Source organism: Stegostoma tigrinum, chromosome 12 (assembly GCF_030684315.1).
Source record: "Stegostoma tigrinum isolate sSteTig4 chromosome 12, sSteTig4.hap1, whole genome shotgun sequence".
In the NCBI taxonomy this organism is placed as follows: Eukaryota; Metazoa; Chordata; class Chondrichthyes; order Orectolobiformes; family Stegostomatidae; genus Stegostoma; species Stegostoma tigrinum.
The window spans coordinates 24,266,450-24,283,727 of NC_081365.1; the positions used below are offsets into that span (position 1 = coordinate 24,266,450).

Sequence of the window (17,278 nt, forward strand, 5' to 3'; positions counted from 1 at the left end):
CTTAGAGAATCAATTTCCAATCAACATTAGATATATTTGAAGTACCAGAGTATTGGAGGTCGAAGAATGTTTTACCATTGTTTAAAAGTTAAGACAATAATAGGACTGTAAGTCTGTCTTCAATGATGGACAAGTAATTAAAATGAATTCTAAGACCAGATAGCCGTCACACAGATGTGGATTAATCAGAAATAGTCGCCATGGTTTTGTCAAGGGAGGTTTGTGGCTTAGCAACTTAATTGAATTTTTGTAGAAAGTAACAATGAGGATTCATGAGGATAGTGTGGTGAATGTTGTCAAACGCCTAACTAAAATTCATGTTGACAACATCTCAGACTTATCAGAAGTAAAAGTTTGTGGGATCATTGTGGAATGTGGTGAGTTTGTCATTGTGCCAGTTTTGGATTGGAAACAAGGGGCTGTAGTCTGTGGTCTGTAGTCTGCGGAAGTGGAATGCCTCATCATGGGAGCAGATGTGGCGGAGGCGGAGGAATTGGGAGTAGGGGATGGAATTTTTGCAGGAGGGTGGGTGGGAGGAGGTGTATTCTAGGTAGCTGTGGGAGTCGGTGGGCTTGAAATGGACATCAGTTACAAGCTGGTTGCCTGAGATGGAGACTGAGACGTCCAGGAAGGTGAGGGATGTGCTGGAGATGGCCCAGGTGAACTGAAGGTTGGGGTGGAAGGTGTTGGTAAAGTGGATGAACTGTTCGAGCTCCTCTGGGGAGCAAGAGGCGGCGCCGATACAGTCATAAATGTCACGGAGGCAGAGGTGGGGTTTGGGGCCTGTGTAGGTGCGGAAGAGGGACTGTTCCACGTAACCTACAAAGAGGCAGGCATAGCTGGGGCCCATGCGGGTGCCCATGGCCGCCCCCTTAGTCTGTAGGAAGTGGGAGGAATTCCCAATTCCTCCGCTTCCGCCGCATCTGCTCCCACAATGAGGCACTCCACTTCCGCACATCCCAGATGTCCAAGTTCTTCAAGGACCGCAACTTTCCCCCCACAGTGGTCGAGAACGCCCTTGACCACGTCTCCCGCATTTCCCGCAACACATCCCTCACACCCCGCCCCCGCCACAACCGGCCTAAGAGGATCCCCCTCGTTCTCACACACCACCCCACCAACCTCCGGATACAATGCATCATCCTCCGACACTTCCGCCATCTACAATCCGACCCCACCACCCAAGACATTTTTCCATCCCCACCCTTGTCTGCTTTCCGGAGAGACCACTCTCTCCGAGACTCCCTTGTTCGCTCCACACTGCCCTCCAACCCCACCACACCCGGCACCTTCCCCTGCAACCGCAGGAAATGCTACACTTGCCCCCACACCTCCTCCCTCACCCCTATCCCAGGCCCCAAGATGACTTTCCATATTAAGCAGAGGTTCACTTGTACATCTGCCAATGTGGTATACTGCATCCACTATACCCGGTGTGGCTTCCTCAAGCAGAGGCTTGGGGTCCGCTTTGCAGAACACCTCCGCTCGGTTGGCAATAAACAACTGCACCTCCCAGTCGCAAACCATTTCCACTCCCCCTCCCATTCTTTAGATGACATGTCCATCATGGGCTCCTGCAGTGCCACAATGATGCCACCCGAAGGTTGCAGGAACAGCAACTCATATTCCGCTTGGGAACCCTGCAGCCCAATGGTATCAATGTGGACTTCACCAGTTTCAAAATCTCCCCTTCCCCCACTGCATCCCAAAACCAGCCCAGTTTGTCCCCTCCCCCCACTGCACCACACAACCAGCCCAGCTCTTCCCCTCCACCCACTGCATCCCAAAACCAGTCCAACCTGTCTCTGCCTCCCTAACCTGTTCTTCCTCTCACCCATCCCTTCCTCCCACCCCAAGCCGCACCTCCATCTCCTACCTACTAACCTCATCCCACCTCCTTGACCTGTCCGTCTTCCCTGGACTGACCTATCCCCTCCCTCCTCCCCACCTATACTCTCCTCTCCATCTATCTTCTTTTCTCTCCATCTTCGGTCCGCCTCCCCCTCTCTCCCTATTTATTCCAGAACCCTCACCCCATCCCCCTCTCTGAAGGGTCTAGGCCCGAAACGTCAACTTTTGTGCTCCTGGGATGCTGCTGGGCCTGCTGTGTTCATCCAGCCTCACATTTTATTATCTTGGATTCTCCAGCATCTGCAGTTCCCATTATCACGGCTGTAGTCTGTGAATGTTTTAGCAAATGGGATGTAGTGTTTAATGGAATTTTGCAGAGTTCGGATGCTGCCAGACTTGCTGAGTTTCTCCAACAATTTCTGTTTGTGTTTCGCTCTTTTTAAATCTGTTTGATCAAGCTTGTGGTCCTCCTAATCTGAGTGGTGTACTTTGTTTCATAATACATCTGTGAAATGACTGAGATGTTTCACTGCATTACATGTTTAACACATGTACAAGTAGCTAATTTCTGTTCACTTTTTAATTGCTAGATTTATTTGCAAAGTGATTTCCTTTATTGTTCTACACAAATTAAAAAATACCTTAATTATCGAACACTCCTTTGTCAATCTATAAGCATTACCCTGATTTTCTGGTTGCCTGGCATTTTAAATCAGCACCATACTAGCACGCTCACATTTCTTCATGCTGCAATTGTTGAGCAAACAGAAGCTCAAAGATCCGTCCTTTTTCTTCCAGTTAGGCACTTTATAGCATGCTGGTCTCGACATTTGTTCAACAACCTCAGACAGTGAGCTCTGTCATTATGTTTTGTTTTGTTTTGCCATTGCCAGACGTTTGTTTTGCTTTTGTGTCTCAGCTTAAGAAAAGGAGACGTATCTTTTACTCTGACGCTAACACTTACTCCGGACCAATGCTTTGTTTTTTTTTGGCTACAACCATTGCCACTCTTTCTCTCTTGTTCCAAGACCATCTTTTTATTTAATCTCTCCTTGCCTTCTAACGTAACCCTGAAAAGCAAGGTCAAGGTTACGTTAGAAGGCAAGGAGAAACGCTGGAGAAACTCCACCGATCTGGTAGCATCTGTGGAGAGACAACCAAAGTTATGTTTTGAGTAATGATGCTGAGGTGCCAGTGTTGGACTGGGCTGGACTAACAGGTTTACTTGAAATCACAAGCTTTCGAAGCGTAGACTCTTCGTCAGGTGAAGTGAGAGAGAAGCATACAGAATTTAAGGGCAGAGAGATCAAACGACCATACAACTAGTGTGATAGGAGGTGTTAGGCGTTGAATAAAGTGTCAACAGCTGAAGAACAAGCGAAAGGATGACCTGTAATCAGATTAAACGAGGCAGAGCAATAATTACAAAATATTAAGTATGGTGGTGCTGGAGACAAACCAAATTACTGGACTAACATGATAAGCCTTAGGGTCTAGCTATAATCATAAGTAATCCAAAGCTGTACAAACTAATTAATGTAGAGAGATCATAACTATGATGGTGACAAAACATAACAGTAAGGAAAATTTTCCAAATACAGAACAGTGAACTGGGGTCACATGTAGCGCAGCATGAACTCAAGATCAGGGTTATGGCCATCTTCGTTAGTATGGAACTTCGCTATCAAGCCCTGCTTGGTGATTGTGCGTTGTTGTGTATCTTGGAGGACGCTTAGCCAAAAATCAGAGGCTGAATGTCCTTAACCAATGAAGTGCTCCCCAACTGGGAGGAAACAGTCTTGTCCGGAAATTGTTGCACAGTGCCCATTAATCCATTGTCACAGTGTCTGTGTGGTCTCACCAATGTACTATGCCTTGGGGCACTCTTGCCTGCAGCATGTGAAATAGATAGCATTGACTGAGTCACATGAGCATCTACCATGTACGTGGCTGGTGGTAACCTGCGTGTAATGATAGCATCCATATCGATGATCTAACATGTCTTGCAGAGGTTGCCTTGGCAGGGTTGTGTGGTGTAGTGGTCGATGTTCTCCTGAAGACTGCTCACAGCAAACGACCCAACGGTCTGTTTAAGGTTTGACGGTTGTTTGAAGGCGAGATGTGGAGGTGTGGGGATGATTTTGGCAAGATGTTTGACTTCATCGAAGGCTGCAAAGAGCATGGCCTAGTCTCTTTACTCTAAGAACGTACTGGACAACAGCGGGTGCTCTATCAGCCATATCTGTGTCTGTCTTCTGAAGAAGTCATGGCTTTGCGCTGTGGCACATTGGAACTTGTGATGGATAAGTTTTTTTTTGTAGTTATCTCTGCCTCATTTAATCCGATTATAGGCCATCCCTTCACTTGTTCTTTAGTTGTTGACTCTTTACTCACACCATCTAACACTTTGAATCACCTGCAGGGACTTCTCATTTGGCGCCGCACTCACACCATTTGTGTGGTCTTTTGATCTCTCTCTCTCTCTGCCCATAAATTCTGTGTTCTGTATGCTTCTCTCTCCCTTTACCTGACGAAGGGGCTACACTCTGAAAGCTGAAGTTTTGAGTCAACCAAAGTTTTCAGGACAGTGTCTTGTTCTTAAACCACCCTCTCAACCAGCATAAAATTCATCACACTTTTAACTCTCTTGTTGTGAAGAAGGATCACTCAAATGAAACATTAACTCTGCTTTCTCTCCGTAGATGCTGCTAGACCTGCTGAGTGTTTCAGTTTGTCCAGAAAATATTGCACCAATTGTGTTGGGGTGGATGACCAAAAAAAAATGCACTGAGCAGGTGATAAATCATGAATATTAAAGCTGGAAGTGTTCAAATATTCAATTTGTAATTCAGTAAATTTCCTACAGTAAATATATGACAGTATAATATCAGTGAATAGTTTGAGGGCATTGTGAGTGTAGTACACTCAGGAAGGAGAGGTGATTATTTTTTCTGACTGACGTTGGACTCCCAAAGCTGTCCGTCATAGGGGATTTTCCTGCTGTCGTGTCTGGGCGTCTGAAAAACTAATTGATGGAATTGGTGATGCATCAAGGCAATTAACAGTATTGTGTCATGTGACTGCAAGTATATTAGAAGGCAAACAAGTTCGATCTTGTGTTGTTCACTGCAGTAATTTCTGTATGCGGAAGGTGATTTCTGGAATATATTTTCAGGTATTACTTTTACCCACTACAGCAGATGAAACAAAAAGGGTAGATATGATGGGAAACATAGGAACAGAAGTAAGCCATTCAGCCTCTCGAGCTGTTACACCATTCAGTGAGATCATGGCTGATCTGAGGCCTAACTCCATGCACCTGCCTTTGACCCATATTCCTTAATGCTTTTACCTAATAAAGATTTATCTATTTCAGAGTTAAAATAAACAATTGATCCAGCATCATTTAATGGTGAGGCAATGGCAATTGTATTCTCTCATTAGATGAGTAACCCAGATGTCCAGTACTGTTCTAGGGATCTGGATTCAAATCCCGTCTTGGCATATGATGGAATTTAAAATCAATAAAAATCTGGAACTGGGAGACTAATGATTAGCGATTGTCAGAAAAATCCCATCTGATTAAGTAAAGTCTGGCTGACGTTTGACTCCAGACCCGCAACAATGTGATTGACTCTCAACTGCCCTCTGAGTAATTAGGAATGGGCAATAATTGCTGGCCTTAAATTAATGGTTTTAAAAAAAAATCCACTTTTGTTAATGGGTGAGCGTTCCAAGTGTCTACCGCAGTGTAGAAATGCTCCTCAACATCTCCCTTGTGCAGTCTTGACCTTAATTCTCAGATTATGCCCCTGAGTTCTAGAATCCCCAAACTGTGGAAAAGTTCATCTTTACTTATGCTGTCTTTTCCTGTTAATACCTTGAAGACTTCAATCAGACCACTCCTGAACCTTCTAAATTCTGGAGAGAACTTGCCTAATTAGCATTATCTCTTCACATACCCGGACTTCAGGGATGAGGTTATCATTATACTCCCTCCAAGGCCAATAAATCCTTTGGAGGGTGTGGTGCCCCAATTTGCTCCTCATGTTCTAAGTGGCGTCTAACCAGTGTTTTGTTCAACTGTATTATAACTTCTGCATCCTTGTATTTCAGTACTGTATCTATAAAGGCCAGCACTCCATTATTTTTTGATTATTGTCTGTCCGTGACATTTAAAAAAAAATTCTTGTACTTGATCCGGAGTTTCTTTGGGCATCCATTGCATTTATTGTTATACTACCTAGAAAGTGCCCTGATCTATTTTTTCGGTCCAAAATACATCTCACTTGCCTATATTGCACTCGATTTGTCACAGATTTGCCCATTTAGTCTATCAATATCTCTTTGTAGTATTATGCTACTATTTACACTGTCTACAATGCTGCCTAATTTTGTGTCATCAAATTTTGATATGATTTTCTGTGCTATTATCCAGTACATAACATATTAATGTGAATAAGTAAATAGTTAAGGCCCTAACAGTGATCCCTTTGAGACATCATTGGTCACATCCTGCCAATTTGAGCACGTACTAGTTATCCCCACTTTCTGTCACCTGCTGCTCAACTCATTTCCAAGCCATGTCAGTAATTTGCACTCACTTTCCATGGTTAAGTGTCTCTTAAGTGCGACTTTATCACATGCCGTCTGGAAGTTCATACAAGCAACATCCATTAATATTCCTCAGTCCACTATAGATATCACTTCCAAACAATTCAGCGAGGTTTGTCAGGCATGACTTGCTTGTCATCAATCTATGCAGGCTTTCTCCGACTAATGGAAATATTTTTAAGGTGTTTGCTTACCCCGTCTTGAATATTGACTCCAATAATTTACCCAGCACAGGTTTTAGACTAATGGTCTGTAAATCCCTGTTTTTCTTCTTTCGCCTTTCGTGCAGTTTTCCAAACCAGAGGGATGACTCCTGTACCCAGACAACTTTGTAGATACCCTAACTATAATCCTTCTATGTGGTCCCTTACCACCCCTAACACTCTTGAATGGAAACCACCAAGTCTCAGGGATGTTCCAATCTTTAATTCCATTAATTTTCTCGTTACTGATGTTTTGTTTGCATTAATTTTTTTCAGTCCCTGACCCCAGTCCATTGTTTAGTCTCTAAAGATTATCAGCATGCTGTCCTCTTTTCCTAATGAAAATACTGAGGTAAAGTAATTATTCACTATGCTTGCCATTTCCCCATGCTATTGACAATATCTTTTCTTTTAGTCCTTAGTGGGCCAGCATTTGTCCTGACTATCTGCTTTCCCTTTGTGTCTATGAAATTTCTTCTCATTGATTTTGACGTCCCTGGCAAGTTTCCTCTCGTAATCCCTTTTAGCACTTCTTGTAAACTGCTTTGAGGCTCTTCCCTGGTCTTTGTATCTTTGGGACCTTTGGGAGCAGGAGGTAGGGGTTTGAGGGGCTACATTAAGTGGGAGCTGAAATCTTTCTCTCCTAAGGCCAGGCTGAGTTATTGGGATAAAATGGGTAGCAGGCCAGCAATGGAGCAGCTAACATGGTCAGAAAGTAGGGACTATTAATCGTTAACTTGCATACTTTGAAGGTATCATTTTAAAGAAAGCATGTTTTAAGTTAAATGTCTTAATCAGATGTCTGTGATGTTAATTGATGAAGTCATTGCCATGTTGACTTTCCTGCCAAACAGAAAAAGTAGTTTGGGTTCAGTTCAGAATCATGAGTTTTAGTTCTGAATCGCAATTTCATGTCAGCAGATTTCAGTGGATAGAAGATTTTAAGCTGTCAAAACTGAAGGGAGGTTTAGGCTGTCAGGTTTGGAAAGAAGTCTCTAGGTCACCAAAATTGGAAAGAGTACATTCAAACAGAAATTGAAGAGTTAAGGTGGGAGTGATACTGCATTAGGGTTGAGTATCTGTGAAGAATATCGTGGGGAATATGAATGAATGAATCTTCTTTGCTGATTTCAACAATCTTTCTAATCTGTCTCATGTAACTCCTTTCTTCTTTTATGCAAGTAACTTGTGTTATTCTATCTTGTGCAGACAAATAAAGCAACTTAGTGATGTTACGATCTTTTAAGTTATTGATATATTATCTTCTCTTATCCTGTAACACATGGGTCCTGTGAAGTTGCTGTAGAGTTTTGCTGGAAGCTGCTGAACGTTCATTCTTAATGTTTTCTAATTCAACCTGCTCTGAAAATGTCATTAGAGTTGAAAAGAGAACTGGTTTCCTTTTCACAGATGCTGCCAGACCTCCTGAGTGTCTCCAGTATTTTGTTTATTTCTGATCTCCAGCGTTTTTGCTTTATCCAATTGTTTCGTGTTCATCCACGAATAATTCAGTGTTTGCCCAGGTGCTGCAATGTATGGAGTCTGATCCGCCTGAACCGGTTTGTCAGGGGAAAAAAGACATGCTTGTTAGCTTTGATTTGATGTAATGTTCAGTAATGCAGATTTTTTGGAATGATAACTGAAATCTGTGACCACTAAACCAGTACACTGACAGAAGACTGCAGATTTTTTCTTTTGCCAAACATTTTCAGGAAAATTTAAAAGTAACCTGCAGGCTCCAATAAGATTTGAAGCTGATTGAAGACTTTTGATGTGGAATTACTTTTTTAATGTAAGAAGCATGGCAGTCAACTTGCATTCAGTAAGGTTTTACAACTAATAATAATAAAAATGACTGAATAGTCTGCTTTTGTTCAAAGTTGTATTAAATGCAAACATGTTGGAGATGAATGCTAAGGCTTATTCCTGAAATTTAAGTAGGGAGCCTTGAGGAACATAATTCCCTCCCAAAACTTGGATCCTGCCTTCGCTCGATAGCCTTTTTGTTGTGATAGATGAGAAATTGTGCGTATTAGAACTTAACATATTATTGGCATTTCTTACCCAATATTAAGATGTTTTGTTTCATACAGCATCAGCAGAGAAAGAAGCCATCAAAAATACATACACAAAGCTACTAGATGCATACGGCCTTCTTGGAGTTTTGAGGTTGAACCTTGGTGAGCAAAGTAACATTAATTTTTTTAGAAATATAATTGTGACTGATTTCAGTATTATTTTTAGCTGTAATTTTGAACAGATTTGAAAATTGATTAAACCCATTTCTTGTCAATTTTTTGGAGAATCTTTTTGTCTTTTATTACTTTGCTGCATTTCATTGATATATAACTGCTTAATCTGAGGACTTGTGCTGCAATAATCAAATGCTAAGAGTTTTAATTTTTAAAATCAGTGCTTCTTGAATACCTTCAACTACTAAATTCCCTATTGATGTAGTGCTATTGTGAATGTTGGAATTTAAGTTGAATGATTCAAAGCATAGTCTTTTCCAAAAAAAAATCCACCATCTAAACCTTTCACTTTTTCATAGTTCGTTTTGCAAAGGAGAAAAATAAACCTCCTTGCTGTGAGGCAGTATGCTTCCATAGGTAGTAAGCCAAGTACCTTAGTGACTGCTGTTTGCACAGAGCTTGGATACTGGCAGGTTTTGTGGCATCTCTGCAAGAATCATTCCATCCTCACTGAATTTTTCCTTGTATATTTTTAACATGGGTTACAAAATACAAATCGGGAACTTTGGTTAATTTCTTACTTTTTGTGGCCTATCCATAATTGCCCTTAAGGAGCCTATACCTTGAAATGCTGCAGTGCATCTGATATGAGTGATTTGCTAGGTTCCTTGAAAGGACAGTTTAGAGTTAGCCACATCTGTGCATCTAGAGTCTGTAGGCCAGGCATCTAAAAGCACAAATTAGGAGTAGAAGCGAACCACTCAGTCTCAAGCCTCCTCTCATTCAATAAGTTTTATGCCTGAAATTGTTAGTGTTTTGAATACCATGTTCCCCTGTACATTTGATAACTGTAGAATCTTATTGGGCAAGGAAATCAATCTATCTCTGCCTTAAAAAATATTTAACAACCCCCACCTTGAGGCAGAGTGTTCCAAATTCTCTCAAACCTCAGAAATAACTTCTTATCTCTGTCCTAAAAGAGCAGCACCTAATTTTGTAACAGTGACCTCTGGTTCTGGCCTTTGATAGGGTTAGAGAAGTTACAAGTGGAAGTACTTCTTCCAAGTCTGTCATCGAAACAATTAACTCACCCCCACCTTTCTCCTAATTTCAGTGGAAAGAAGCCCAGACCATGTAAAGCTGGGAGATTTCCTTGCTTAGAGTACTTGTGAGCTAGATGGAGTTTAATAACTTCTTTTACCATCATTGATGCTTGACTTGAATTCTATATTTCATTAATTGAGTTTGTATTCTCCCAGTTGACGTGGTTGTCTGCTGACTACTCACCTAGGCCTCTGGGCAAGTTGTCCAGTGATAATATCACTGTGCTGTGATCTTGCTCTTTAATGCAGAGGAGCTGAAATTAACTACAGCATCTCTAACAAGAGCAAATCTAAACCTGTGATATTCAGTAGTATTCCCGTTGCTGAATTACTCCACTACCAACATTCCACTGGGTACCATTGAGCAGAATTTGTTCTAGACCAGCCACATGAATACTATAGCAACAAAAATGAATAAGAGGCTAAGAATCCTGTGAAATGTAACACGACACCTGATTTCCCCAAAGCCTGTCCATCATCTACAATGTTAGGGCTGTGATAGAATGTTCTCTACTTGTTGGATAAGAGCAGCCTCAACAACATTCAGGGCAAAGCAGCTTTCTTGATTGGCGCTACATCCTCAAACATTCTCTTCCAACACCACAAATACATTTTAGCAGCAAAATGTATCATCTAGAAGAAGCACTGCATAAATTCACCAAGGATGCTTGTACTGCACCTTCTAAACCTACAACCCCTGCCCTCTGGAAGGACAACGCCAGCTGATGCACCACTTCTGCAAGGTCCCCTACAAGCCAGTGTTTGTCATGACGTAGACTAATAGAGATATACAGCACAGAAACAAACGCTTCGGTCCAACTCCTCCATGCCAACCAGATAGCCTAAATAAATATAGTCCCATTTGCTCGCATTTGGCCCACATTCCTCTTAAACCCTTCCTCTTCATATACTCGTGCGGATGCCTTTTAAATGTTTCAATTATGCCAGCCTCTACCACTACTATGGTAGTTCACTCCATACATACACTACACTCTGCATGAAAAAGTTACCCATTAGGTCCCTTTTCAATCTTTCCCCATCACCTTAAACCTATGCTGTCTAGTTTTGGACTCCCCCCACCTTGGGGAAAAGACCTTGTCTATTTACCTTATCTGTGCCTCTCATGACTTTTAAACCATTATGAGGTCACCCCTCAGCCTCAGATAGTCCAGGGAAAATAGTCCCAGCCTATCCCAATAGCTCAAACCCTCCAATCCTGGCAACATTCTGGTAAATCTTTTCTAAATCCTTTCAAGTTTTGCAATATCCTTCCTATAGCAGGGAGACCAGAATTGCGCACAGTATTCTGAAAGTAGCTGAACTAATATCCTGTACAGCTGCTGTACTTGGTGTAACGACCAGAAAAGGCAAGCATGCCAAACAGCACCTTCAATATCCTATCTACCTGCGACTGTACTCCAAGGTCTCTTTGTTCAGTAGCACTCCCCGGACCTTCCTATTAAGTGTGTAAGTCCTGCCCTAATTTTCCTTTCCAAACTGTACCTCACGTTGGTCTGAATTAAACTCCATCTGCCGGTCCTCGGCCCATTGGCACGTGTGATCAAGACCCTGTTGTACTCTGAGGTAATCTTCTACACCTCCAATTTTCGTGTCATCTGCAAATTTACTAACAATACCTCCTATGTTAATATCCAACTTTTTAAATATAAAAGATGAAAAGCAGTGGACACAGCACCGATCCTTGTGGCACACCACTGGTCACAGGCCATCAGTCTGAAAAACAACCCTTCACCATCACTATTCTGTGGAAGGGTCTCCGGGCCCAAAACATGAACTTGGAGTTTTCTTAGCAGATCTGGCAGCATCTGTGGAGCTTTTTTTCTGCAACTTCTGTTTTTTGTTCCAGATTTCATCACCCTCTGTCCTCTATCTTTGAGCCAGTTATGTATCCAAATGGCTAGTTGTCTCTGTATTCGATGTGATCTAACCTGGCTGACCAGTCTACCATGAGGAACCTTATTGAACGCCTTCCTGAAGTCCATACAGATCACTTCCCCGCTCTGCCCTCATCAATCCTCTTTAATACTCCTTCAAAAACCTCAAGTTAGTGAGACACTGATTTCTCACTTTCAAAACCATGTTGACGGTCCCTAATCAGTCCTTGCTTTTCCAAATACATGCAAATTCTGGCCCTCGATTCCTTCCAACAACGTGCCCACCACCGGTCAGGCTCACCGGTCTATAGTTCCCTGATTTGGAACTATATTGCTGTTCTTTCACTATTTTTTGGGTTAAAATCTGGAAACTTCCTCTCTGATAGAACTGTAACTACACCAAGTGGACTGCAGTTGTCAAGAAGGCAGCTCCCTGTCACCTTTTCAAGGACAGCTAAGGATGAACAACAAATGCTGGCCCAGCCAGTGAAGCCCACATCCCTTGAATTGTTTTAAAAGTGACCTTAGCCATAATAGTATCTCAGCCTTAAATTATATGTCCTTTATTCCATTTAACATAACATTATGTCTAAATGAAATAGTCAATATTTCAGTGTTTCAGTCTGTTTTTATTTTAATGATGTCATCTCAGAACTACTGCATTGAGGTTTTCAGAATAAATTTAAAGCAGTACCTTTTAAAAAGCAGGAAAGCAAACCTCCCAATTTTAACCTACACCTGGGACAGTGTTCCTAATAATTGAACTGAGTTTGGAATCCACTATTAAGATTGAAATCCAATTGCATTAGTCTACAGCCTCAACAAAGCTTATGTTGCAGTATTTATTTTTTTCTTGCAGGTGACAACATGTTGCATTACCTTGTGCTAGTAACTGGCTGTATGTCAGTGGGAAAGATACAAGATTCTGAAGTCTTCAGAGTCACCTCTACTGAATTTATTTCTCTTCAAAATGAGCCTTCAGATGAGGAACGTATCTCTGAAGTAAGAAAGGTGTTGAATTCTGGAAGTTTTTATTTTGCTTGGTCTTCCAGTGGTGTCAGTCTAGACTTGAGTCTGAATGCCCATCGTAGAATGCAGGAACATACAACGGATAACCGTTTCTTTTGGTAAGTTGAAGGCTGCACTAATACCTGCATTTGAAACATATAACATTAAACATTCGTTTTAAAATTTGATGCAATGCTGTTTACTTTAAAAATGTAGAAATTATAAGATACTTTATTTACCACAATAAATTAGCATTAGTATGAATGATGCTCTGATGAATTCAGTTAACATCGTTTTGAAACCTATAGCTTTAAAGCCATATGTGTATCCAGGACAACAAAAATCAATTTTTTTTTCTGTAATCTGGAACTTACAGCTTCTGGTCATTTGGAAGATTTATCACTATGCTTTCCTTGTGGGAAAATAAGTTGTTATATTAATTCTAGGAATGTTTTAAAATAGCTTTTTTGAATTTAATTATCTAAAGTTTTGCTGTAGAAATATGACTGCTGACCAAGGTTTCCTATTCTTAAATTAAATGTTCTACAGGAACCAGTCATTACACTTGCATCTGAAGCATTATGATGTGAATTGTGATGAATGGGCGTTGAGACTCATGTGTGGAGGAGTGGAGATCAGGACTATCTATGCTGCACACAAACAAGCAAAAGCTTGCTTGATTTCACGGCTCAGCTGTGAAAGAGCAGGGACCAGATTCAACGTGCGAGGAACGAATGATGATGGACAAGTAGCTAATTTCGTTGAAACGGAGCAGGTACAATATTTTGAGCCATCCCAGTCTTTTAGCCATCCTCATTTGATTCATATTGTTCCTTGTAACTGATTATTAAGAGTTACACAGCAGAAAAGAAATTACCTTTTTAATATTCTTAGCCATAACCCTTTTTTTTTCAATTTTTTGGAGAGCCAGACACCAAAACCATCTCTCTGAAAACCCTATTGACAGGACCTTTATGCATTGTACACTGTGGAGATCAAATCAACCATCCATGCATGCTTAGACTTCAACAGGAATCCACTGTTACAGTGGCTCTCTTCAGTTTAAAAACTAGTGACCTCCCTCTCTGAGTTGCAACTCTTCATGCTTGCTGGTGACTTGAACACAGGATTTGTGTTCTCTGGATATCTGCTTCATAAAATAGACCCAACATTGTCAAGACAGTTGTTTTAGCCTTCCACCTGAACAATTCAAAGGTCAGCGAAAAACTTCATGTTCCCTTCTGTGACTGACCACCTGTGTAAGACCTAAAGCCAACATATCTTGGCATCACCCTTGATCATGTATTGACTAATACTTGCAGGACATTGGTGCCAAGAGTGAATGTGCAAATGAATTTCATATGTAAATTGGTGGGTAACATTTGGAGCAGCAGAGCCCAGAGTACTTCACTTGCCCTGGGTCTACCAAAAGCAGAGTACTAGTGTTTAACCTGGCTCAGGAGCTGCTGCATAAGTGGTAAATGTCTGCTTCAGGAAAATGAAATTGATTGATTTATTTCTGGGATGTTGAGACCTATACAGCTATGTTAGATTCCTGTGCTAGCACGTATTAAACCTCCTGATGTCAATTCCTGTTATTATTGGTGCAATACCTCCAAAGGAAAACAACCCAGGCACTGATTTGAAATCCTGTACTCCCTACTTGAATCACTGTATACGCTACAAATCTATGACAGCCCATCACTTGATAGTATACCACCTGGTTGGGAGTAGCTGTAATGAACCGCAATCTGTTACTTGAGTCGTGGTCAAGTTGCAGATTTAGACCTTCCACACACAACCTGAACTACCCACAGTAGCTTTAGGTTATGGCAGGGTAAGATGTAGCCAATCGATCCAAAATGAAATGCAAAGGACAAATTAAACTGTGAATGTGGTCCCCCTTGGACCATTGCCCAAAAGCTGAACTTCTATCTTGAGATATTCATTCTTGATGGCATTGCAACCATTCACAGAGTGAATTATTGAACTCCAACATCATTAGGGATAAAGAAATCAAAATCTGATTTGAGAAAATGACTGGATGCCTGAAGCTGTGAACTGAAGAAAGAAATGATACAGATGTAGTATTTATTATCACCACAGGATGTCTGTGATTTATAAAGAATGAAGTATTTTCTGAAGTACTGTCAGTGTTGCAGTGTAGGAATTTAAAGTCCGAAATGAAATAAAATTAAAATTACCATGTCCGTCTGTGATTTTTAGCGCTGTTTTCGTCTTGTGACCATTTACCGCATTTAATATTATAATGGACGTATTTTTTCTTCCTGGTGTTAATAATATCTGAATAAGACTGATGAGCTTGTTAACTTCTCTCAACCTATCACCATTCATCCCTTCTCCCTTTCCCTTGGATGGCAAAAATGCTAAATTTATTTTCAAAGAAATAGTTAGAAATCATGATATTTTAGGAAGAATGTGAGTGAATGGAGAGGGTGCAAAGGAGATTTACTGGGATGTTGCTTGTGGTGGAGAGTTTTAGTTCTGAAGAGAGATTGGGTAGATTGAGGTTGTTTTCCTTAGAACAAAGGAGACTGCAGGGGACATAATTAAAATAATGAGGTCCGTAGATGGGAAGAAGCTTTTCTTCTTGACCGAGGGACCAATGGCCAGGAGTATAGGTTTCAGGTAAGGAGCAGGAGGTTTAGAGATGATATGAACAAATTTTATTCCCCCACCCAGATGCTGGTGGAAATCTTGAAAACTTGCTACCTATAAAGGTGGATGATGTAAAGCCCTCATAATGTTTAAGAAATATTAATATATACACTTGCATATAAGGCATTCAAGGCAATGGACCAAGTTCTGGAAAGTGGGATTTGAATAGTTAGGTACTTGTTTCTGGTTAGTGCAACCTCAGTTTGCCAAAGGATGTTTTGCTGTGTTGGAAACCTTGATGGCTGACCCTTTTCCCTCCTGCAGCCTCATATATTGCCATTACCGTAGAAACTGTTCTTTGCTGTATCTGATTTGGTATGCATTTTACAGCACAGAAACAAGTTGTTTTGACCAACTGATTTATGTCATGTCCCACGCAAGCAATTTTTTTATTTGGAGTAAAGTACTTCGGGGTAATCTGTAGTCATGAAAGGCAAAAAATAAATAGTCTCTTTCTTTATTCAACCCTTGCCTATGTTGATTCCTGGGATGAGAACGCTGTCCGAAGAGGAAAACTTGAGCAGAGTGGGCTGTAGGATTTAGGAGAATGAGTTGATCTTATTGAAATATGTTATAAAATTCTGAGAGGGCTAAAGATGAGAAATATTTGAGGGTTGCAAATCTTTTTGATATCCTCTAAAAGTTGTCGATGTCAGCTGCTAAATGTGTGTTAGAGATTGCGATTGATGGCATTGGACAATAAAGGAATTGGTGATATGGAGATAAGGCAGAAAAAAATAAATTAAGCTGTGATCATTTAACATGATGGAGCAGGTGTGAAAGGCAAGACAGCCCATTCCTACTTCTCATATCCTTCTGTTCTCATCTTATCAACACACCGTTTTTTCCTCCAACATGCATTTTGTTTAGCTTCACATTGAAATGTTTTAATGTTGAAAGCTCCTAATGGTAATGATTTATCATTTTTTAAGCATATGTAAATTTAAGATCAGGGATTCAATCACTTCTGGAGTTAGCAGCATGGGCTAATGAAAATATTATGGATTTTCCCTATTTGATTTGCATTCCAATTCCAAATCTCCAGTTTCTTTCACTGTTCCTGGCAATGCAGCAAATAACATGTCAAGATTGAAGTGGATATTTCTATCTAATGGCATCAAAAACATGTTCAGTTTAAATTTGTTTCAGTATTATTTTCTATTTTTGTGCTTGAGGATAAGAATAAAAGCATTTGAACAATGCTCAGAAATTGTGTTTAAACTACAGTCTATCTCAATTACTAAATGGTATATTTATTTTCCCATAGGTAATATTCCTAGATGACTGTGTGTCCTCCTTTATCCAGATCAGAGGTTCTGTCCCATTGTTCTGGGAACAACCAGGTCTTCAGGTCAGTTTTCTAAAATTATGCGAACTCTTTTCATTTACAGAGTGTATATGTTTATCAATTTTAGATCTTGCATTTAAGCTAAAAGAGTCTTTTTGTCAGCCCAAGATTATTAAAGTTTCAATTTCTGCTTTGATTATAATGATTGACGTATTTCATATGGGGAGAAAAAACTGGGATTGAACCTCTGAAACTTTGTCACTGTTTATCATTACTCACTCCTGCAGTTTCATTATGGGAAACACATGCAGTTGTTTAATAAAACTGCATATTTGGAGGTGTTGTTTGCCCTTCAGCAAATCAGAGACCTTTCCAATTGCCCCATCTCAAAGTAAGTAGGCAAGACTGCAGAGGAGGTTAGCAGGGATGCTTTCAAGAAAAGAAT

The 17,278-nt window shown here is 40.7% G+C and overlaps 1 protein-coding gene and 1 long non-coding RNA gene across 10 annotated transcripts in view; one reads left to right on the forward strand and one right to left on the reverse strand.

The window, feature by feature from the left end:
- synj1 (synaptojanin 1) overlaps nt 1-17,278 on the forward strand; it is a 101,146-nt gene that overhangs the window by 13,688 nt on the left and 70,180 nt on the right. For all 9 annotated transcript variants that reach the window (XM_048540955.2, XM_048540958.2, XM_048540959.2 and 6 more), the window contains exons 3-6: nt 8,762-8,848; nt 12,718-12,985; nt 13,416-13,641; nt 16,813-16,896. In XM_048540955.2, coding sequence (XP_048396912.1) covers nt 8,762-8,848; nt 12,718-12,985; nt 13,416-13,641; nt 16,813-16,896 — 665 coding nt within the window. The remainder of the gene's footprint in view (nt 1-8,761; nt 8,849-12,717; nt 12,986-13,415; nt 13,642-16,812; nt 16,897-17,278) is intronic.
- The window catches only part of LOC125457148 (uncharacterized), an 83,826-nt gene continuing 79,281 nt past the window's right edge, over nt 12,734-17,278 (reverse strand). Inside the window, exon 4 of the long non-coding RNA XR_007248563.2 lies at nt 12,734-13,009. This is a non-coding gene — a long non-coding RNA (uncharacterized LOC125457148). The remainder of the gene's footprint in view (nt 13,010-17,278) is intronic.